Source organism: Megalobrama amblycephala, linkage group LG6 (assembly GCF_018812025.1).
Source record: "Megalobrama amblycephala isolate DHTTF-2021 linkage group LG6, ASM1881202v1, whole genome shotgun sequence".
In the NCBI taxonomy this organism is placed as follows: Eukaryota; Metazoa; Chordata; class Actinopteri; order Cypriniformes; family Xenocyprididae; genus Megalobrama; species Megalobrama amblycephala.
The window spans coordinates 12,910,953-12,937,143 of NC_063049.1; the positions used below are offsets into that span (position 1 = coordinate 12,910,953).

At 34.7% G+C, this 26,191-nt stretch overlaps 1 protein-coding gene across 1 annotated transcript in view; it reads right to left on the bottom strand.

Moving 5' to 3' along the window:
• The window catches only part of vwa8 (von Willebrand factor A domain containing 8), a 140,318-nt gene that overhangs the window by 32,974 nt on the left and 81,153 nt on the right, over positions 1-26,191 (bottom strand). The window contains exons 36-37 of the mRNA XM_048192999.1: positions 26,044-26,125; positions 24,469-24,673 (exon numbers count right to left, since the gene is read on the bottom strand). Of these exons, the coding sequence (XP_048048956.1) occupies positions 24,469-24,673; positions 26,044-26,125 (287 nt within the window). The remainder of the gene's footprint in view (positions 1-24,468; positions 24,674-26,043; positions 26,126-26,191) is intronic.

Consider the following 26,191-nt stretch of genomic DNA (forward strand, 5'->3'; position numbering starts at 1 on the left):
GCAGAGCTGGCAGGAAACAAGTCACAAACTGACTGACAAAAGCAAAGTTTGTTGACTGTTAGATTTAAACATTTTAAATGGGAGAATTCCAGTAAGATGGAAAGAAACACCTCAGCAGAGCACAAAGATGCGAAATAAATGGATAAGTGTCACATGGGACATCACTGCTTTTCTGTGGACTTGAATCTCTCTGAAGCAGGTTTCTACATCCATTTAGAGGTATTTTCTCCCTCCTCGTATCTTCCTTCACACGGTCCATTAATATCATAAAGCATCGGGCCTCTCTTTAATACCCACGCACCCATCTGGAGGGTTGTGGCTTTCTCATGACCTCCACACACTCCTTTACAGCCACCTGCTGTGTGCAAATACAGTCGGAACATAACTGCTAGAACTTCCTATGAACGCTTCATACTTGTTGTGTAAGTAGCACTTTGAAGTGTGATTGTGTTTTTGAGAGAGATCGCAGCACAGTTGGACTCTTTTAATGTTGGACTGTGAGAGAACAGACACTTAGTGTTTCAGAATGTTCCTTTCCCTCCTATTAATATAAAGGACACTTCTCATTACGCTACAATCCTGCGTGCTCTGACTAGGCAAGGTCACGTAAGGTCACTGAACTCGAAGTCACTGAGCATATTAAGACACTTCCCGTTTTAAACTGCTCGCTGAAAGGAAGTACACTTAGGGGATGAACACAATGTTATTCCAAGTCATACTGAAAGGAACAGTTGAAATAAACAAACTATTTGGAAGCTAGAGGAAAGATCTGCCCTTTGTGTTCCAGTGGGTGAAATCAGGCGTGCAGGGTGAAAGTTTTGATGTTGCATGAATTAACCTTTAAATATTTCATCCAAAAATTAATTAGTCACCCTCATGCCATTTCAAACATGTATGACTTCCTTATTTTCTTTGATGGAACACAAAAGACGTTTTGCAGAATTATCATGCTGCACGTTTCCATACAATGAAGCATATGGGTCAATTACTATTTCTTATTTTAATTATTATTTCTTAATTAAAAAGACTGCAGAAACATACAGAAAAAGAGATACAGTATAAGGGAATTATATCATAGAGAGGACCCTGCAGAATGACTGTGTGTGAAGTTTAATAAGTCTCTTAAAATATTAGATAATTTGACCATTAGTCTAAATATTCAAAGACATAACAATTTCAAATAGTTCATGCTACTGTATGGCTGAATCAGTCAGTGTTTATGTGTGTGTAACAACTGTTTTGATACTGTGTTTTAATAAGCTGTAGAGCTTTTCTGTGAGTATAAGATTATACTTAAGGAAGTTTTGACACCTACACACACACTCAATCTGATATGAGGTCATGCACTTTCAATACTTCACAACATAGTGTGTGTGTGTGTGTGTGAGAGACAATGTGTCTGAGTGTGTATTAGGGAGAGATATGGCTTACAGATGCTCAGGATGAACGTGACTTAGAGATTAACCTTTGCCAATGACATGTACAGAAATGCCACACCAGCGAGATGGATTTTAACGAATAAAAAGCCATTGCAGATATCTGTATAAAGACTTGTGCCCTGTGTACGCTGCCGAACTGATGCATTCTGAGATTTAATGCTGTTCCTGTGTTTAGTCTGGAGGAAGGGGTGGCGCAAGGGAAACTGTGGCCAGAAAAAAAACCTTGCTTCCCATTTCTACGGAAGATCAGTGACAGTCCTGTTTATGATAAGGAGATTTGTGTGTGTGCAACGTGGCATCAGATTAGCCAGGATTTAACGGCACAAAGATGAGACACACAGGCACTGACATTGCAGATGAAACAGACAAAAAGACAGAGTAGACAGACATACAGAGATAGATAGATAGATAGATAGATAGATAGATAGATAGATAGATAGATAGATAGATAGATAGATAGATAGATAGATAGATAGATAGATAGATAGATAGATAGATAGATAGATAGATAGATAGATAGATAGATAGATAGATAGATAGAATGGGTAAAATTTAGTTGTTTGTCACAAAGGAAATGAGAGAAAGAGAAGAGACTGAAGAAAGACACTGATACAGGGACAGAGATGAGCACAGCAGATGATCATCCTCCATATGCTAAACTAGAAAAGCACACAGCAGGTTCAATAATCAGCCTAAGGATCTGTGCCTGTATGTCTCTAAAGACACACTTTTTTTCTCAGTCACAGCAGTGTTGTTAAATTGTTGAAAAGAGGTTAAATTGCTGTAAAGAGGTTGAACACTTGTGTTAGTTTTTGAGCTGCCTGGTAATGAATACACATCTGTAACACAATGACATACTGATACACCATGAGTATACACTAGCACATAAATACATACAAACCTAAATCACTGAAACCCAGTATTTGGACTAAAGGTTTTATTATTTAAATTATTATTGCATTAGACAGAAAATTCCAAACTGAAAACAAATGATGGTCACATTTTGTCAAAACTAATGACACTGTCTTTCATTTCATTTCCCTTTCCTTCATGTCTATTAATCAACTGTCGATTTTTAGTACACACATACACACACACACACATACATATATATATATATATATATATATATATATATATATATATATATATATATATATATATAATTTTTAATCTAATTAATTACATACTCTGTGATTAATTAATCTAAATTAATCGCATACATAATTTTTGCTGTGAAAGTATTAAATATTTCAATTCAAATGAATCAATGCAGGGTTTTTCCTGGGTCAAAAATGGTCTTCAGTGGTGACAGACATGGTCATCCACACAAGCAGTAAAAAGTGCCCTACCCACGTGATCTGCGAGCCTGATACTGACAATAAAGTACCTGTCGCTCTCACTGTAATTCTTTCTTGCCCTCTTTGCAAAAAAAAAAAAAAGAAAAGAAAAAAAAGTCATTTTATAGCTTTACAGTCAAATGGTGGCTAGAATGTCTCAATACGGAATGGATTAATCTGCGTTATTTTTTTTAATGCGTTATTTTTTCTCAGATTAATTAATCGAAATTAATGCGTTATTTTGACAGCCCTAATATATATATATATATATATATACATATATATATATATATATATATATATATATATATACACACACACACACTGTGTGCAGAATTATTAGGCAATTTGATTTTTTTTCCAAGCACATTTTCCAATCCACATCAATCTTAATAACTACTATTAATAGCCTTATAGACAGACAGCTTGAGTGGATTTATCTTCCAGGATTTATCTTCCAGAATCTGGCAGTAAGTTTTAGAAGATCATTTTTAGTCCATCTCTGCAAGGCGGACATTTCAGGATAAGAGATGGAATAAAAGTGAACTCCCACACCTTACTGCCAGATTTTGGAAGATAAATTCTTCAAACAGTGGTACAAGAGGATGTGGAGCTGGTCCTTCAGGAGTCACTCTCAAGCTGTCTGTCTATAAGGCCTATAAAAACCCAGTCTTCATGTATTTTATAACACTTCAGCTTGTGATTCTTATTGAGTGCGGGTCATTTTTTAGGATTCTTTAGCTAATCTAAGTCTCTGAGATCCTGACATCTTGCACTTCTGCAGACTCCAGGTAGGTTGCAGTTCTGGGAAATGGTGGCGCTGGAGACTAAAGGGTTCCTGATGGTTTCACACTTAATTCTTCACCTTTATTCTTAATTCTTTTGCAGTTAACATGTGCCTTTTCTTTTCCACCTGTTTTTGTATGACCCCGCTGACCCAATGAGCATTTTGCTGTCCCTTGGTCATGCTTTAACTTTGCAATTTCTAATATTGCATTAGTATTTCATCTTTCTCATGAGTATTTAATAATTTTTGAGTTAAATCTCTTTTTTGGCTCATTTTGCCTGTAAAAGAAAACCTGCCTAATAATTCTGCACACCTGAATATAAGGCATTTTTCATTTCCAGCCTTCATGAACAATTATATATCACTTATAAATGATTAAAAACAATATTAATAGTAGTTATTAAGACTGATGTGGATTAGAATTGGTAAAATGTGCTTGGAAAAAAATATGATCAGAAAATCAAACTGCCTAATAATTCTGCACACAGTGTATATCTCAATCAGCTCCCTAGGTCCTGAATTTTTAGTAAGGGAACATAGTGAGCATCGATGCTTCCTGGTTTTCACAGTGCAATGTGGAATTTTTTAGTGAGCGGACGTTTCAGTGCACTGAAAGGATTTTGCGATTGAGACGGCCCTTAAAATGGCCAACTCCCTGATCAGTGCCCTGACCACTGAACTAGTGAGCTGATTAAATAAGACGCACTCATAGTCAGTTCTCCTTAAGTTCACACAGGGGTCCTAGCAGAGCATCACATTAACTATCAACATGATCCACTAACATATGCCAAACACAAAGTGTCTTCATTTTGTATGTATACAGTGCAAATAAACTATGTAAAAATATATACAATACAATTTCTTTAAAATAAATGACACTCTTACATGATTTAAGTGTGGTTGAAGTATGCAGCAGTGTGCTTTTGGGGTCACTGTATGTATAGAAATTATGGAACTTAAATTATGGAACAATCTTGACGTACATCACATAAGCCGAAAGTAATTGGGTCATCATAGCTAACTGGAGATGTGTAAAAGTGGGGCAGGCCTCTAAATTAAGCCTTTTATCCAATTTCATGTGTATTTATGTAGGACAAATTTTGCTAACAACCACTGTGAATATAAAACAAATGCTCACATGTCAAAGCAAACTTCCATAAGTACACACTTTCACACATGCAAACAGAACTGGGTGTAATGCTTTACCATAAAGTTAAGGCAACTGTACTTGTACAGTTCATTCTCTTCCTTATAGATTGCTAAAGAATCCTGAATCATTATGAAGTTTAAAAAAAAGTATCAAAGTGGATAGAATGACTCCTGAGATCCCGGTGTGTTAGATTACACTCTAATATGGCTATGTAATCTCTAAAAATATAATTCGTAAACATTTAATCTGTAAAATGCCCTCCAGAGAGAGATCAGAAAGTCACTGTTTCTGGACAGAAGTACTGGCCCATGTCTTGGATGAGTGCCTCACTGCCCTTTCTAGTGGCCCAGTGGGCAGAGCAGAAGCCTGGGCTGGAATGTGAAGAATGCCCGTGTTTTGAGGTTGTTTCTGAAATGAAATGTCCCAGACTGGTTGCTGAGAGTCCACTGCATTCACTCGCAGACCCACACAGAGAACAGGACAATGAGGCCAGACACGGCGTACTAGCTGCTGACCGCAGGAGGCCCACCAAACCCACAAACCCCTTCATTACATCAGTGCAGAGATTTTACTTGTACTCATGAGTTTCACAGTTCTGCTTTTCACACCCTGCATATATACGACAAGATATCAGAAGAACTGTTGTACAGTAGATCAAGAATATGAAATAACTGTTTAGGGGTTGGCTCAGATATGAGATGACTGTCAATATACCAGAACAAGCACTGGGCAAAATGACCAAAATCTCACAGTGCACTCTCAGAGAGAAAAAAATTGTAATACTGTTTTAATGTTCAGATTAGATGAGACAAAATTGAAGCCACTTTAGTTATTTAATTAATTGAAGATGCAACATTACTCTTCATCGGTAAGATTATATAATGTTTTTGAAAGAAGTATTCTCTGCTCACCAATGATGCATTTATTTGATAAAAAAAATCTAGTAAAAACAGCAATACTCTGAAGTATTATTTCAATTTTAAATTACTGTTTTATATATTTTTAAAACGTGATTTATTTCTGTGATGGCAAAGCATCATTACTCCAGTCTTCACATGATCCTTCATAAATCATTCTAATATGCTGATTTGCTGCTCAAGAAATATTTCTGATTATAATCAATGTTGAAAACAGCTGTGCTGCCTAATATAGTTATGGAATATTAATATTAACATTTTTGTGGAAACAGTGATACCCTTTTTCATGATTCTTTGATAAATGGTGAGTTCAAAAATGAGTATTCATTGGAAATAAATCTTTTGATAAATATATTCATTGTCACTTCTGGTCTTTGCTGAAAAATTACTTTCTTAACAAAAAAAAAAAAAAAAACATATTGACCTTAAAGGTGGTAAAGAGGATGTTTTGTTTTATACATTTTTGCAATATTAATTGAAACTGTCTTTACTAAGTGATAAAAGACTATTTATTAGGTGCACTGAAAGGAATATTATTAATATACATCATCTGTGCACGAGGTAGGGCCTTAAAAACATCAGCCAATCGTTTACGCGATCATCGCGTAAACGATTGGCCCTCTGGCTTGTCAATCACTGCCATTGTGAGAGACGTGCGCGGATTGGCCCTCTGGCTTGTCAATCACTGCCATGACGTTCCTTGTGAGAGACGCGCGGCTGCGCGCTCTAGTAACTTTCCACACTCTACATGCGCCGCATGCAATGTTTTTGTCAGGAGACAGGAGTAACTACTGCAGATTATGAGTTACCTGCGGTGAGTCCGACATAATGAATCCACTAAGTGTGTGCGCGGCTTAACGATTGTAAGGCCGATTATGAATGTAAATTGATACTTATGACTGATCGCGCTCAAACGCGTCCAGTCAGAGCCAGTTGCGTTCAGTCTGCGATTACAGTCGGTGTTCAAATTCCATGTGAAAGTATATAAATCTGCTTCAGGAGCAGGAAACTATTGCTGTATGTTGAGCACAGTCAGAATGTTTTAGCTAGTCGTAAAATGTGTGCCCGGCTTAATAACACAGCGAATGCCGGTGGTAAACAAACACTCGTGCATGAGTTTTGGGAGGCGTTCACTTGAAATGAGCTGTGAAGGAGGGGCAATTCTTCCGCATGCACTCATTTAAAAAACTCAGTCGACGAAAACATCCTCTGTACCACCTTTAAACTTTTGAACAGTAGTGTAGCCACTAAACTTGGTTTCACATTTCCCAAACACTCGGAAAACAATCTTCAGGACATGTCCCACTCTGCATTTTCACATTTCCCTAATGCTTTTGTCATTCTAGTGTTGGGTTCAAATCCACCTTAGTCAAGTCCGAGTCTTTAACCAGTTGTGTCCGAGTCAAGTCCGAGTCGAGTCCCAGTTCAACTAATCAATACTGATTTCATTAAAGGTGACCTAGAATTAAAAATTGAATTTATCTTGGCATAGTTAAATAACAAGAGTTCAATACATGGAAATGACATACAGTGAGTCTCAAACTCTATTGTTTCCTCCTTCTTATATAAATCTCGTTTGTTTAAAAGACCTCCGAAGAACAGGCGAATCTCAACATAACACCGACTGTTACGTAACAGTCGGGGTGTACGCCCCCAATATTTGCATATGCCAGCCCATGATCGAGGCATTACACAAGGGCAGCCAGTATTAATGTCTGGATCTGTGCACAGCTGAATCATCAGACTAGGTAAGCAAGCAAGGACAACAGCGAAAAATTGGCAGTTGGAGCAATAATAACTGACATGATCCACGATAACATGATATTTTTAGTGATATTTGTAAACTGTCTTTCTAAATGTTTCGTTAGCATGTTGCTAATGTACTGTTAAATGTGGTTAAAGTTACCATCGTTTCTTACTGTATTCACAGAGACAAGAGAGCCGTCGCTATTTTCATTATTAAACACTTGCAGTCTGTATAATTCATAAACACAACTTCATTCTTTATAAATCTCTCCAACAGTGTAGCATTAGCCGTTAGCCACGGAGCACAGCCACAAATTCATTCAGAAACAAATGTAAACATCCAAATAAATACAATACTCACATAATCCGATGCATGCATGCAGTATGCATGATGAACACTTTGTAAAGATCCATTTTGAGGGTTATATTAGCTGTGTGAACTTTGTTTATGCACTGTTTAAGGCAAGCGCGAGCTCTGGGGGCGGAGAGCGTGAGGATTTAAAGGGGCCGCAACCTGAATCGGCGCATTTCTAATTATGCCCCAAAATAGGCAGTTAAAAAAATTAATTAAAAAAAATTCGATGGGGTATTTTGAGCTGAAACTTCACAGACACATTCAGGGGACACCTTAGACGTATATTACATCTTGTAAACAAACAATTGATGGCACCTTTAAGTCAACATCTTTTATTTTTTAAAAACCTTAACAACTTATAAAAAAGCCCAGTAACAAAAGCAAAGCTCTATTGCATCTTGCCATTTTGATTTCACGTCATCATGAAACAGATTTTTCAATGTAAAAAGCTATAGTGCAGGACTTATTCATCGAAATAAATTTATGAATTCAAGGCAATCGGGGTTGCTTGGTAAATGGGAACAGCTTATTGGGAGCTGAAGAGCTGAAAATGCAGTGGTTAGGGGACAGACCTATAATCTATACAATGGCATAGACTGTGTATAAAGGTCCTACATGTAATTTCCATTACTCAGGGCCAACTCAAAACTGTTTAATTTTTGAATGCATGATTAACAAATTAAATTATTGGAAGTTTATTGTATGGATCTATGTTTTCAAGTTGATGAATATTTTGGTAGGACTTTGCCCTGCCTGCCTATACGCAAGCCACACCTGCATATAATTACTGTATATTTCCATATTTACCATAGTAAAAAGCTATAGTAATAGGTTAATTAGTATATATAACACTAGGGATTTTTTGTTGTTGTTTCTGAATTTTGACCCATGTAAACTACTGCTACAAAGATGTTAGAAACAATGTTATTTTCCTTTGAAACTTGAAGCTGCCACCATGTTTTTTTTTTTTTAAAGTAATTTCATTAAAACAGAAAAAATTAATATTAGCATAACTAATGTAAGTAAAACAAGACAAATAAATATGTTAATCAAAAACACAAATGTAATCGTTTTTAATGTTGGTCTATAGTATTATAGTATAGGCTACTACAGAAATAGCCTACTACAGATATTTAACAGTAAATGTAAAAAATGAAACCACATAAAGTTCACTCTATGTATTAAATATAAATGATCATTATTAAAGTTACTCAGTCAAGAGCAGTGAATCATTCTCTCTTTTTCTTTTGTTATCATTAAAGACACAGACAGCAGCTGGTTTATTAGGCTGCTGTCACTTTAAGATCTAATGCACAGATCAAATATGCTGACACATACGATTTTCTCCAAACTGTTTATGTTCACTTAAGACATAACTGACTGTGTTTACAGTACATGAATGCTCACTGAGATGGGCATATTGACATAACTGTGTTTTTAAGTGTGTAGAAGCACAATAAGACATGAAAGAGAATTTGGTATTCTCACGCTGACTGAGATAGGCGTGAATGTGTGCGGCTGTGTGCACAGAAACTTGTCTTAGACAGCTTGCAAGTGTTGAATTGATTCTATAAACAGGCAAGACGTAAAAACACATGTGAATGAATGACTATTGTGACAATGCAGCTGACACGATCTGGCCAGTGACATTTTTCAAGTCCCAAATGCTTGAGTCTGAGTCAAGTCTGAGTAAAAATGCATCAGAGTCCGTGACAAGTCTAAGTCCATGAAAAGTTGGACTCGAGTCTGAGTTCGAGTATCCCAACTCTACACAATCCTGGCCACACAAATCTATACCACATCACACAGTATATACCATGATATCGCAAAATCTCTGGACACATTTCTATTGTTGAACAGAAAACATACCACCATACCACCCAGCCTGAATTCAAATTCAAAGCAGGACTTTTAAGTTTAACCCATTTGTGCCCAAATTTTTCTGAATGATTTCATGCATATAGTCATGTTAATAGTGTCCTATGTGAACATGTTCTGCATTTATTTTCCCCAGGTTTTTTTTTTTTTTTTCTTAAAAAACTTATTTGAATGTGCGGCAACTATAGTTGCCGGTGGGCAAATATATTGTAGGCACCCCTTCAATGTAAAATTTGAATAGGAGGAGAACATTTGGCATCTAACTTAAAATAACTGCTTTCAACAGATCAATCAAAGTTGAAGAACATTCGATGTGAACACAAAAAAGCTGCATCTAGCTTAATTTCTTGAATATGAAAACAAAACAAACAACAAATCCATTAATCTTAAAGTGGTGGAATATAGTGCAGAACAAAGTTCTCCAACACAGCATTGTGAATCAAAAAAGTTAAATTACATTGTTCATTAGAAAAAAATGACTCCTATATGTGACCCTGGACCACAAAACCAGTCAGAAGTCGCACGGGTATATTTGTAGCTATAGCCAACAATACATTGTATGGGTCAAAATTATTGATTTTTTTTTTATGGCAAAAATCATTAGGATATTAAGTAAAGATCATGTTCCATGATGATATTTTGTACATTTTCTACCGTAAATATATATTAAAAATTCTTTTTGTGAATGGATATACATTGTTAAGGACTTCATTTGGACAACTTTAAAGGCGATTTTCTCAATATTTAGATTTTTTTTGCACCTTAAGATTCCAGATTTTCAAATAGTTGTATCTCGACCAAATGTCCTATCCTAACAAACCATACATCAATGGAAAGCTTATATATATATATATATTCATCTTTCAGATGATGTATAATTCTCAATTTCAAAAAATTGACCCTTATGACTGGTTTTGAAGTCCAGGGTAACATATAACAAACAAACAAAAAATAAATTAATTAAAAAATAAATAAACAAATAACAATATATATCAATATAAAATATTATGAAAGCAAAAGGCACTAAACAAGACCAATAACTTTGATTTATTACCCCATTAAACACAGTATACCCCATAATATATGTACTTACAAGTCATTTGCCCACCGGCAACTATAGTTGCCGCTTGGACTGTTGACTAAAGGTGATGATACACGGGGCAACTTTTTGAGCAATGTTGCCGTCAACGGGCAACCTGATGAGACACAGGGCAACTAATTAGGGCAACAGACAGTTGGCAGCAACTAATCAGAGAGGAGCAAATCTATTGCCAACTCAATAAATACTTTATTATAAACATTTGTTAGGCACTTTATTTCAACTTTTCAAATATTTTCTTCATTTTTATTAAAAAATAAATGCCTTTCCGATCTGATTTGTGACAGGAAAAGGGAGAAGAGCGAGTTCGGCAAAAGACGGATTCGAACCCGCGTCGATCGCATCAAAAGCTATTCAAATGTCAAACGCCCTACAGCCTATGCTACTACATACGTTGAAAAATCCCGTCTTTTTAGTATTTAACTGAAATCATTCAATAGCTTCATTACAGCATATACACATTACTTGTCATTACACCATCTTGTTTGATTTTTTTCTGAAATCTCCGAACCGGTCACGTGATCGGCTGCTAACATTCTGATTGGAGGATCTCAAAAAATTGCCCACGACCGATCTAACGTATAGGTGATGATACACGGGGAACTTTTTGAGCAACGTTTCTTGGGCACTTTCCCACTGAGAATGAGCAACAAATATATATCGGGATACGTTAGATCGGTCGTGGGCAATTTTTTGAGATCCTCCAATCAGAATGTTAGCAGCCGATCACGTGACCGGTTCAGAGATTTCAGAAAAAAATCAAACAAGATGGCGGCCTCTCAGCGGCAGTGGAGCAGAGAAAAGGAGTGTGAACTTTTATCTTTTTACGCTAGTAAGTTGTCATGCGTCAACCCAAAACAGGGAATTTACCTCATATATTGCTTAAAATACCAACAACTGTCCGAAAGTAATGTGTGTATGCTGTAATGAAGCTACTGAATAGTTAAATACTAAAGTTAAATACTAAAATTTCAGTTAAATACTAAAAAGACGAGATTTTTCAATGTCTGTAGTAGCGTAGGCTGTAGGGCGTTTGACATTTGAATAGCTTTTGATGCGATCGACGCGGGTTCGAATCCGCCTTTTGCCGAACTCGCTCTTCTCCCTTTTCCTGTCACAAATCAGATCAGAAAGGCATTTATTTTTGAATAAAAATGAAGAAAATATTTGAAAAGTTGAAATAAAGTGCCTAACAAGTGTTTATAATAAAGTATTTATTGGGTTGGCAATAGATTTGCTCCTCTCTGATTAGTTGCTGCCAACTGTCTGTTGCCCTAATTAGTTGCCCTGTGTCTCATCAGGTTGCCCGTTGACGGCAACATTGCCCAGCAGCATTGCTCAAAAAGTTGCCCCGTGTATCATCACCTTAAGTATACAAAAAACTATAGATCTCTTGTAAGACTTGTTTTGTTTGGATGATTCTAGAGACCCTCATGATTATGTAGATATATATATGGCAACAAAAAATTCTTAATATTAACATGAAAATGACTTTCTTTGGGAGGGGTTTGCCTTCAATATGCTTCCTGGAAGTAGGGGTTGGAAGTTGACAGCCTCATGTCACAAGAAGGAAGTGAATACCTTTTTTTTTGTTCTTGAAATCCTTTATTTGGTTGTTTTCTTGCATCTTGCATGTCATTTAGACATAAAATATGGAAAACATCTAAAAACATACTTACAAAAGGAAAATGACAACCATACATTGTGGCAACTATAGTTGCCGGTGGGCTAAAATTGGTTAAAAGAGGAAGCGATGGTTCTTTAAATGTCAAAAAATAGATAGATGTCAAAAAATGTCAACAGATAAATGTCAAAGCAGTAAAATCCTCTTGTAAATTCAAGCAGTAAATGTAAAGAAAGCTGTGCCATTTCTTCCTTCAGTTACTGAGCTGCTTAAATTCCTCAGACTACATAAAACACTGGTCAAATTCACCCTGGTCAGACTGAGGCGATGACATGGTCTGTTACATAGATGACACCGAGGCACCAGCGTCAAGATGTGACCCTCGATCACATGACCAGCTCCAGTTGCATTATATGTCATAGCTCATAGAAACACATGCACATCACACACTACTTACTTACATGGTGATCTACACTTCTATTAGTGTAGAGTATTATTCTTCTGCAGTTAATTAAAGCTGAATAACTTATGATTTAGAGTCAGACCCCATTCAAACTTTATTTTTTCATTTTCATTTCAGCCTTAGGTATGCAATTACTGTGCAATTTTATAAAACTTAAAAAAACTTTATATATATATATATATATATATATATATATATATATATATATATATATATATATATATATATTAATTAGGGCTGGGTATTGACAATTTTCATGATTCAATTCATGATACAGATTTTGGTAAGTTGTACTGTATCTTTTAACATACCTTCAGATGTTTAGTCATGCTTATTTTACGCTGTAACTGGTACACATGCACTCCATGCTGCCGCTTTAACTGAGGCACTAAAGCGATCTGTCTTGCCACATTAAACAGCACCAAAAGGGTGTTTATTTTTTGAATCTCATAATAAGATGGACGTCATTTGAATTCTGAGACATTGCTTCATATCAAAAGTAACAAAACAAAGATTATTGCGATTTATTGGATGGGAGGCGCATTACATTTTCTGTTCATTCATCAACTGAAAACAGACTAGACTAATCAATTCTTGGGATTTAAGAATCGATATCGGTTCGTAAAAATAAGAATCGATTAAAATCAAGAAATCAATATTTTTTTACCCAGCCATATTAAATATATTTTTGAAAGAAATTAATACTTCTATTCAGCAAGAATACATATATTTGATCAAAAATGACAGTAAAGACAATTATAAAGTTACAGAAGATTTCAATCTCAAATAAATGATGTTCTTTTGAACTTTATATTATTCAAAGACCCTAAAATGTATCACTGTTAATACAAAAATATCAAAGTCCCTTTAAGACAAGTCATTTCACTCGGCGGCCATCTTTGAAATGCCCCCTGGGCATGCAAGTGCAGCTCCTATCCCTTTGAATGGGGAAACATCAAATTCTCCAAAGCTGTTTGCCAAGATTTCGATTAAATTTCTGAAATCACCAATGAAATCTGACAACAACAACTGGCTCATAAACTTTGTTTCTAAACGTTCGAATCATGACAAAAACACTATTTTTCAGACTGGATCAAGCTAATGCACATGTGCAGTCCTAAGTGCGGGTCTCTATAGGAAGCGTGCGTCTGACTGTTTCTATAGGAACCGGAGCTTCTAACGGCCGCTGCAGTGATGTGATGACTTTACCAATTGGTGATTGGCTCTTATTTAGAAGGCGGGACTTATTCCGCCATATTGCGCGTTGCACTTTCTCCCATTCGAAACAATATGAGTGACGCATCTTGTGCTATAGTCTTTGAAGATATTAAGCAGCACAACTGTTTTAAAAATTTATAATAATAAATGTTTACTGAGCATCAAATCAGCATATTAGAATGATTTCTGAAGGATCACGAGACACTGAAGACTGGAGTAATGATGTATTTTAAAATATATTAAAAAAAGAAAACAAATTTTAAAAAGTAATATTTCACAATTTGAATGTTTTTACATTATGTACACACACACACACACACACACACACACACACACACACACACACACACACACACACACACACACACACACACAGTGATTTAAATTTTTAATCTAATTTATTGCATGATGTGCCAAGTAATCTAATTAATCGCAAATTAATCACATAAATTCTGGCTGAGAAATTATCCCCTTACAAGACCATTTAAAGTCATTATTGTGAAAAAAAAAAAAAAAAAAAAAACTGAATACACATTAAAAAGTTAGCTTTAGAACAAATATTTTGATTCAACATAGAATTTATAAAACAAACCATTTTTTTCAAGTTTATTTATATTTACACAGACTGCAATTAGAATTTCATAAATAATCCTATGGGTTTTAAATGAGTATTCATGTTTTTTAAATAATTTATTATTATTATTTATTTTTTATTATTTTATATTTTTTATATATCCTGAATTATTAAAGATCTTGCTTACTTACATATATTTAAACATTAAAAGCATGCTTTTGCGCTGCTAATAATTACTAATACTATATCTACTTACAATCAATGCTACCTAATTATTAAGTTAATTTTACTAAAATGTATTAGTTAGTCTTTAAGATTATCTACCACTGTAGCAGGTTTGAAACAGTAGATGATGGGTGTTTTCAGCTGGAGTGTCTCTCTTATGAGTGTATGGTTTGTAATTTGTGTGTAAGGGGTGAGTCAATGCCTCCAGTCATTTCCCGTCTGACACACATCACATCTATATTTTGCATCACTGATGCTGCACACATCTGCTGCACTGATCACTTTATAAATACATCCATACATGCAGACAGACGGACATGTATGGAGCAGAATCAGTGAGCAGTTGACGTCAGGCCCAGACATTCCTCGCATGACTGTACTGTGCCCTGGTGCACATTATGTCACGACTGTCATGTGTGGTCAGAATGTTGTACATCTAATTTAGTGGACAGGACCTCGTTGCCTAGACATATATATGGTATATACATACACATCATATAGGTATAAAAACAAAATTCCAAATCTCTGACATAAGAGTGGAAAAAGACATTCACTATAATCCAGGTCATTTAATTATGGAAAGTTGTGATGTGCTGTTCTCACATATCGGGGCAAGATGATTGACAGCTTGGAATGAAGTCATAATAGACTCTTTCAAAAGATTAAAGAGTTGTTTCCCATTACACTGTCTACACTGAGCATCTGAGGTTCAGTTTATCTGTAGCAACATGATTTTGTAGACCAGGTGTGAACAGATGCTCACAGATTCACCTTCATACAGCCACAGCAAATTAACATCCGTCAGAAAGACCTGCTGGGGAAGCAGGTTTCTGGAAGCAAAAATCCCATTCATTTTCTCTATAGAGGAATTGATTTTCAGCGATAATACAACTTTTAAATATATATCTAACCTAAGCCCAGAGATTGTTCAGCAATGTATTTCTGTAGAAGTCACGTCAGTTTAATTAACTTGTATTAAAAAAAAAAAAAAGTTATATAATGTATATATGTCTGAATATGAATTAAACTTATATAGTCTAGTCTGCAATAAACAAAATGTATTAATTTTACACTAAATATATCCATCTTACCACATTTACACGAAATATATGCATTATACAAATATTTGAATTGTACGCTTCCACTAAATATATGCATTTTACACTATAAATATATGAATTTTACACTTTCACACTAAATATATGCATTTTATACTATAAATATGAGTTTTGCACTTTCACACCAAAATATGCATTTTTCATTTAAGGGTTAATTCACCCAAAAATGAAAATTCTGTCATTTATTACTCGCGCTCATGCCGTTCCACACCCGTAAGACCTTCGTTCATCTTCGGAACACAAATTTTTGATATTTTTGTTGAAATCCGATGGCTCAGTGCGGCCTCCATAGGGAGCAATGGCATTTCCTCTTTCAAGATCCATAAAGGTACAAAAAACATATTTAAATCAGTTCATGTGAGTTCAGTGGCTCAATATTAATATTATAAAGTGACGAGAATATTTTTGGTATGCCAAAAAAAAATAAAAAATAACGACTTATATAGTGATGGCCGATTTCAAAACACTGCTTCAGAGCATAATGAATCAGTGTATCGAATCAGCTGTTCGGAGCGCCAAAGTCACGTGATTTCAGCCGTTGGCAGTTTGACACGCGATCTGAATCATGATTCGACATCTTACGTTACATAATTATTATTATTATTATTATTATTTTTAATTAAAAAAAAGTCCTCATGGAGCCATCGGATTTCAACTAAAATATCTTAATTTGTGTTCCGAAGATGAATGAAGGTCTTACAGGTGTGGAACGGCATGAGGGTAAGTAATAAATGACAGAATTTTCATTTTTGGGTGAACTAACCCTTTAAATATATGCATTTTACACTTTTACACTAAAGATATGCATTTTACAAATATATGAATTGTACTCTTTCACTAAATATATGCATTTTATACTATAAATATATGAATTTTACACTTTCACGCAACATATATGCATTTTTCATTAAATAGATGAATATGCTATTAATATATGGATTTTACACTTTCACAGTAAAATATGCATTTTTAGTAAATATATGCATTTTTCACTAAATGTATGCATTTGATACTTTTACACTAAATATATGCATTTTACAAATATATGAATTGTACGCTTCCACGGAATAAAATAATTTTACACTATAAATATATGAATTTTACACTTTCACACTAAGCATGGAATGGATTTTACATTTAATATAAACACTTTCATAAATATACGCATTTTACAAATATATGAATTGTACGCTTCCACTAAATATATGCATTTTTCATTAAATAAATGCATTTTATACTTTTACACTAAATATATGCATTTTACACATATATGTATTGTACTCTTCCACTTAATATATGCATTTTAAAACTATAAATATAAGAATTTTATACTAAATATACGAATTTTACACTTTCACACTAAATATATGCGTTTTTCACTAAATATATGAATTTTACACTTTCACACTAAATATATGCATTTTTCACTAAATATATGCATTTTATATTAAATATATGAATTTTACACTAAATATATGCATTTTACACTTTACCATTAAATATATGCATTTTTACAAATATATGAATTGTACGCTTCCACTAAATATATGAATTTTACACTTTCACATTAAAGATGGATTTTACATTAAATATGCACACTTTACACTTTCATAAATATATGCATTTTACAATTTTACATTGAATTAATCATTTTAGACTTAATTTTGCACTTTACAAATATATATATATAATACACTTTCACACTAAAATGCATATTGTTTTTAGAGGCCTATAAAGAAAATGATAGGAAAAATGCTTTTGTAATATAATCAAGGCTGCTGAAAAAGTGGGCGGTCACTGCTGTGCTCTATAGACAATGAGTACTGATGAGGTCAAATTCATGTAATGAGCATGCATGATGTTTACAATGTGCTTTCAATTAACAAGCTCAGAGGAATGTGATGTTTCACAAGAAGTAGTAATGTAATGTAACCGAAAGCCATGATGTTGCCAGCATCAGCCCTTTGATTATGTTTGGACGTGTGACGGCCGCCACATCAGCAGGAGAAACCCAATCACTGTCAAAGGGCTTCTCGTAACTCATGTTAAGAGAATTGGGGGATTGCGGGTAATGCATGAGCTGATTAATGCACAGAGGGAGGGGGGAAAGACAACACTAGCTAACTCACTGATTGCTCACCCCCTCTGGGAACAGGAATGCTGCACAATAGGCCTCCGACTGAGGCTGTGACACGCAGATGAATGAAACAGTGTGAGAGAGTAGAAAATATGAGCGCTATGATGGAGGGAGAGATAAAGGACCAAAGGGAGAGCAACGAAATGAAGCAAGAAAATGAGACGGTAGACAGACTGAGAGAATGAGGAGATGGCACAGATCCTAGAAGAGTAGACTCTCTGCCAGCTGGAGTCTGGGAATGTTTCCATCAGTCTCTACAGTAACAGTTTTAACAGAGAAGATCTCATATTTGAAGACCAGGCCAAATACATGAAAGAACAACTTTAGCACTGAGAATATTCCAGACCTGAACCAAAATAAAAATCCCTATAAACACAGTAAGAACATCATATAACATTGATAAGATGAAAATGTCGAGACCAAGGAACATTATTGCGAGAAAATTGCAGGCCAGACTCTAACCAGTGTCATCTGAATAAACACGCATTAATACTCATTCATTGCACCGTTCGACCTCGTTTATCTGGAGGTTTGACCCTCAGACTGAGGGTTTGATCAACATTTGCTTGAGAGCATCAGTTCAGACAGCAGAACAAGCCCAATAGCAAACAGCATCAGGTCAGCTCCTCTAATCCAGGATGTCCTGCTTGCCTAATTCACCCAGCTGCTACAAGAAGTGCCCTCAGTATATCATATATATTTGTGTGGTTGCTGAGATAAAGTCAGCAACAGTGAATTAGAGTGAGAAGCAAATCCTGGTTACAGTAGTTACACATTCATTTCTATGGGGAAAATGAAGAGCCATTTCTAACAGGTTTGGTCAATCTTCCATGTCTAAAAGCAAATAAAAGCAATTAAAAAGCAATTAAATTAAATTATTATTAAATCCTGAGTTGCATTTTTTTTTTCACAGTCATTTTAATAAAAGTTAAATTATGACTTGATTTAGAACTGAAGGCTGCTTGTGTTCAATAATAAATTACTGTATGTGTAATGGTATAATATATTAATATTTCAACTGTTTAAATATATTAAAATATATAAATATATGTAATAAATTGTTAAAGACCCCCTGTGGTGAAAACCAAGTTTTTAATGTTGTTTTTAATGGTTTTAATGTTGTTTATATGTCTATGTGGTGTTTTTAATATGCTTTAAGACAAACCATGTGGAAATTCATATGTCAGCACCATTGCTGAGTCTCAAAAACGTGGTTTGAAAACACCCGTTCTCTACGTCACAAACATGTGACCCATCCCACCAACGTGTGGGGCGGGGCTTTTCTCCACTGACTTTCTATGATGTTCAAAGCTTTTCTAATGATGCTGATTTTTAGAAGGCAGCTGTCTAACTCTGAGATGGCGAATGGGAACATGGTTTGTGCAACACATTATCAGCTGTTTGAAAGCAGCAGACAAGTCAAAGGATAATCATGTCAGTTATGTATCTGACATTGTAGAGAGCAATGCATAAAATGCATTAGGGTCATTCTGTGTCAACTCAACCAGAGGTCCCTGGCTCAAACTTTCGATTTTGTTAATTTTTTTTCTGTAGAAAGACAAACATAAATAGTGATGAAAGCCAAAACATTAAATGTCACAGATGTATATTTACTGAGTAATCTTCTATTTTGTTGAGGGGGGTCAAAATGGCCTATAATAATAATAATAATAATAATAATAATAATAATAATATATATATATATATATATATATATATATATATATATATATATATATATATATATATATATTTTTTTTTTTTTTTTTTTTTTTTTGCTTTATTTGAAGTACACAATAGCTTAAAGTCCGTTCAGTCTGTTCATAATAAATTAAAGTGGCCAAATCTATGAGAAATTTCACCTAATTTTCCCCACAGAAATAAACGGGTAACGATGGTAAACAGAATTTGTTTTCCCCTACAGGTGGGCGGGACCTGGTCTGTCGACTGTATGTATGGGGCAAGAAGTAGTGTGACGGAGAATGTGTTTGTTTGTGATGATGTGAGACCGAGGTGGGGTGAAGGGAGGATACAAGACACTGCTCTGTGGCCGTTAAGGAAAACCCCAGACCAACAGCATGATAACACCGTCTTGAGCTTCATGATAAACCCTTATGAAAACCATGCTTTTCTTTCCTTTTTGTTTGTAAACAATATCTCTCCTTCCTTCAGTGGGGCAACTAAGGGCAAACCAGCGAAGACTCTCACATGAGCGATATTCAACTGAACAATCTCACACCTGCATTCAAAGAGCTGCGAAGAAAGGTCAAGAACATGACCATTTGGGCAAATATTTGATGTAAAAATAAGGAGGCTCAAAGAGAGCCAGTGTGGTGCTGAATGACCTGATGGTTAAGAGGCTCTTTGTGTACCTTCAAACACATACCAAACTGGTCAATATTATGATTTATATATATAGGCCACATACAGCCAGACAGTGTTGGGGAAAGCTACTTTTAAAAGTAATGCATTACAATATTGCTTAACAGTAAATGGGAAAACAAAGTAACTTTTGTGTTACTAATTAAAAAAAAAATAATGCATTACTTTACTAGTTACTTGAAAGAAGTAATCTAATTACATAATTCACGTTACTTGTAATGCGTTTCCCCTAACACTGCAGCCCGCAAAGTTTTGAGAGTAACACAACCGAATTTAAATGGTAGAGTCAACCTGCTAAATAGCTTTTCTGTGTACAGTATATTGAATCCAGCAGTTATTTTAGAAACACTTTCGAACCAACATTTGAGTCTCATGACTGTAAACAGTACGCAATAAACAAACAGTCCCTACCAAACCAATGTTTTCATATATATTTTGCCGCTTATTTATGGTCTGTCCACCTCTGAATGATTGAAATTCACTATACTTTAGGTCATATAGTGTGTCCTTATATCCTCTGACTGGATGTATTTACTCCACTGTCTATAAAGATTATCTGCGTGTCACACAACGAAGCATTGGAGATCTGCCATGAGGGAGCCTCCCACTGAAAATACTCAGGTTTAGCGGCTTGTATCTCCAAACAAGCTTCTGAATAGCAAGAGAGAACAGACTGCAATATAAAACAAAATAAATCTCAGTCTTTACATACATTTTATCTCTAGTGTGTGCATGATCATTGTCAGTAAGACTGCAGACAACTGATCCTGAAGTCGAGCAATACTCAATACAGTAGCAGAACCTGCCAAGAAATATCTCATCAAGCAAAAACGTTGAGTTCCCTGCATAAAGATGTAGTCACATGAAAAACAAAATATAAAATGGATCATTTTGGATATAAAATGAATATATTCTTAATATCTTGTTTCACAATGCTAAAAAACATTTTTTATGTAGCAATTTTCCAACCTTTTCAAAAGAAAGAAATAAAAAACATTGCTTATCTAAGTCCGCCGCCATGTGGTAAGAGATGGAACTGCACATTTTAAACTGCCAAAGCCCAACATGTTTGGAACTAATAAGAGAGTTCAGAAATCAAAGTGTAATTCCTGCAGCAAATGAGACAACAAAAAGAATTTGAAAGAAAGAAAAGACAAAAACAAAACAAAACAGTACAAAAAAAAAAACAACAACTGTAAACGGAAAAAAACAAAACAAAACGACAAACAAAAAAAATATGCTGAATTGACTTAAAACAGGTTTGTCAAACAAAACAAATAATAATACATCAAATAACAAATAAAATCTGGACATACCATTGCAATCAAAAGTTGATTTTTTTTGTTGAAAAAGTCACAATGCAACAGTCTTAAAGGGATAGTTCACCCAAACATTAAAAATTCTGTCATCATTTACTGCCCCCGAATTTAAAAAAATGTCGCCCCCCACTGACTACCATAGTAGGAAAAATGAATACTCTTGTAGACAATGGAGGGTGAGATCTGCTTGGTTACAAACATTCTTCCAAATATCTTCCTTTGTTTACAGCAGAACAAAGAAATTTACACAGGTTTTGAACTACTTGAGGGTGAGTAAATATTACAGAATTCTTATTTTTGGGTGAACTATCCCTTTAATGCTCCTAAAATGTAATAGATGTGGACAAAATTGTTGGTACCCTTGATAAATATGATCAAAGATGACTGTAAAAATAAATCTGCATTGTTTATCCTTTTGATTTTTAATGCATACAATTAGCAAAAATCTAACCTTTCATTGAAGGAAAAGAATTAAAAGTGGGGGGAAAATCACATTATGAAATAAATGTTTTTTCTCTAAAACACATTGGCCACAATTATTGGCACCCATTTATTCAATACTTTCTGCAACCTCCTTTTGCCAAGATAACAGCTCTGAGTCTTCTTCTATAATGCCTGATGAGTTTGGAGAACACCTGACAAGAGATCAGAGACCATTCCTTCATGCAGAATCTCTCCAGATCCTTCAGATTCCCAGCTCCATGTTGGTGCTTCTTCTCCTTATGCGCACCGCCATCTTTATAATATTGTCTTTGAACTTCCGTTTTTGCGGCAGCCCTGTACATTTCTATGGCATTGCTATCAAAGAATAATTAGCTGGTGAAGTGGATTTACCTGTTGTAGAGTTAATGAAAGTTATCATGAGCATTGTAATGTTTAAAGCAGATTTCATAACAAATGTCAGTAGACCGGGAAGATTTTAAAACGAGCAGTACATTCATAAATACGTAAGATTGCTGTGGAAATACAAACTGGAAGTCCAAAGACAAAGAGCGCAGCACTGAAAAGGGGCGGAGCTACATAAGGTCTATAGGGTTCAGGTCAGGGGACTGGGACGGCCATGGCAGAAGCTTCATTTTGTGCTCAGTGACACATTTTTGTGTTGCTTTTGATGTTTGTTTTGGATCATTGTCCTGATGGAAGATCCAACCACGGACCATTATTGGATTTCTAGCAGAAGCGGTCAGGTTTCGATTTTTTATCTGTTGGTATTTGATAGAATCCATGATACCATGTATCTGAACAAGATGTCCAGGACCTCCAGCAGAAAAACAGGCCCACAACATTAAAGATCTAGCAGTATATTTAACAGAGGGCATGGGGTACTTTTTATCCATGTGTGCACCAAACCCATCTGGTGGGTTTGCTGCCAAAAAGTTTTTTTTTTTAGTTTCATCTGACCATAGAAACCAGTCCCATTTGAAGTTCCAGTCTTGTCTGACAACTGAATATGCTGGAGATTGTTTCTGGATGAGAGCAGAGGATTTTTCTTGAAACCCTCCTGAACAACAATATGAATGGGAATATACTTCAGAGATATTTTACTCATAAAAAAATCTAGGGGTGCCAATAATTGTGGCCAATGTGTTTTGGAGAAAAACATTTATTTCATAATGTGATTTTCCCCCATTTTCAATTCTTTTCCTTCAAAGAAAGGTTAGATTTTTGCTAATTTTTACAGTCATCTTTGATTATATTTATCAAGGGTTCCAACAAATTTGTCCACGTCAATATATACACTACCGCTCAAAGGTTTGGGATCGGTAAGATTTTTTATGTTTTTAAAAGAAGTTTCATCTGCTCACCAAGGCTTAATTTATTTAATTAAAACAGTAATATTGTGACATATTATTACAATTTAAAATTACTGTTTTCTATTTGAAAATATTTTAAAGCTGAATTTTCAGCATTGTTAATCCAGTCTTCAGTGTCACATGATCCTTCAGAAATCATTCTAATATGATGATTAGTTCCTCAAGAAATTTTTATTATTATCAATGTTGAAAACAGTTGTGTACTTTTTTTTCAGGATTCCTTGATGAATAGAAAGTTCAAAAGAACAGCATTGATCTAAAATACAAAGCTTTTGTAACATTTTACACTACCGTTCACAAGTTTGGGGCCAGTAAGAATTTTTATTTTTATTTTTTTGAAAAGAAATTAAAGAAATTAATACTTTTATTCAGCAAGGATGCATTAAATCAATCAAAAGTGATAGTAAAGACATTTATAAGGTTTCAAAAGATTAGATTTAAAATAAACACTGTTCTTTTGAACTTTCTATTCATCAAAGAATCCTGAAAAAAAAAAAACTTTGTACACAAATATTTTGTACAATTGTAAACAATAAATGTTTCTTGAGCAGCAAATCATCATATTAGAATGATTTCTGAAGGATCATGTGACACTGAAGACTGGATTAACACAAAAGAATAAATTACATTTTAAAATAAAATCATTTTAAATTGTAATAATATTTCACAATATTACTGTTTTTACTGTATTTTTAATTAAGTAAATGCAGCCTTGGTGAGCAGACAAAACTTCTTTTAAAAACATTAAAAATCTTACCGATCCCAAACTTTTGAGCGGTAGTGTATATGTACTGTATATATGTATAACTTTAGATTTTGGGTTGAAATATGACCCAGACGTGCTCTTTCTAAGGTTTCGTGAGATTCTCCCTAAAGGTCCTACCTGGATTGGCCTGCTATCATCTGATCCGATCATTTTCCTCCACTCCAGCAGAGAGCGCTGCAGGTTGTCAATGCCTGTTTCCCATACTCTAACGTAGCCTCCCATGTCGACAGTCACCACCCCACCAGAGCCCAGAGGAGCCATCACTACATCTGTGTCTGAGACCTTTGAGATCCACACAGTGTAGGGAGACATTGAGCTGCTCCTGAACACATCAGCATGACAGACACTGATCAGAACCACTGGAAGACTCTCGATTTCCTTACACAGGCTTTCATGAAGCTAAATATATCCTTTTTTTAATGACATTTTAAGACAACAATAATATAATTAAAAAATGAAATCATCAGTGTCAGGATTAACATATTAGGGCTATAAAGCAGGAGGCCCTCGAGGTACACTTTCCTGCAGAATTTAGCTCCATCCTTGATCAAACTCTACTGCCTGTAACTTTCTATCCTAAAGACTAGGGCTGCATGATATTGAAAAAAAATAAAAAATAATGCAATATTTTGTTCATCTGAAAACAATTTCACCTAATGACTTGAATAGCTCTATTTGGAAATAATTAATCATTCTAGAATGATTGGTGTGATTTAGTAGGGGAGTGAATCTGCGTAGAAAATAAACAAATTACAAGCATAGATAAATACAATATAACAAAGATGTGCTTTATGTTTTTAAGTTTAACAGTATTCAGGTACAGAAATTGAATAATCAAATGTAAATAACACTGCATAGTCTTCACTGTATAAATTAAATATAATTAAAAGCTACAAATGATTTTCTCTTCGTATTTTGTTATTTGATTAACATAATGACACAGACAGCAGCAAGTTTATTAGGCTATTGTCACTTTAAGACCTAATGCATGGATCCAATATAATGATACGCATCCGTTTTCTTTCTCAATTGTTTCACGTTTACGTTAAGGAACTGTGTTTACAAGTATATTTGCTGAGATGGGCATTTGGACATAATTTTGCGTGTATGTGTCCATTCAAGAACAAATAGACGTGAAAGAGACCGGAAACTGAAAGTGCTCCTGAAGATCTTAATTAGCTGGTTTGGTTGTGTTTGATCAGGGTTGGAGTTGAACTTTGCAGGAAGTTAGATAACCCTGGGTTAAAGTATCAGGGGCCAATGATCAGTTAATCAGGTTAAAAATTATGCAGAATGCAATTTGCATGACACAATTGCCTATCTTGCAGAACAATTCTGTTTAATTTTTAATTATTTACTGGTAAAAGAACATATTCTATTACATTAAAAGAATATTCATGAATATTCTATGAACATCACTGAGGAAAAAATGTGTGCAAAAATATTCAACACATTATGCTACTTAAAACATAATAATATAATAATGTAAATGGTGTTAATACTATTACATCATTTAACATTTACATTTGGCAAAGGTTTTAATTTAAATAAGTTCAAAGTTTACAATTAATACTATGCATTGCAAATGCTAAAAATGTGCAAAATAATTTAAGGTGAAGCAAAATGCCCAGTGTCTAATCAGCTGAACAGAAGAGGGAGCTACAGTTTAACGAAAGGAGTCTTACTCAGTACCTGGGGACTGGAATGTATTTGAGCTTCTTAGAGTTCAGGTCTGTCACTTCCAGATAAGCAGCTGTCATGGGTGGTGTGACATCTGTTGGTGAATCCATACTATCAGTATCATGAGTAAAAAGCAAATACATTTGTTTATATATTTCTA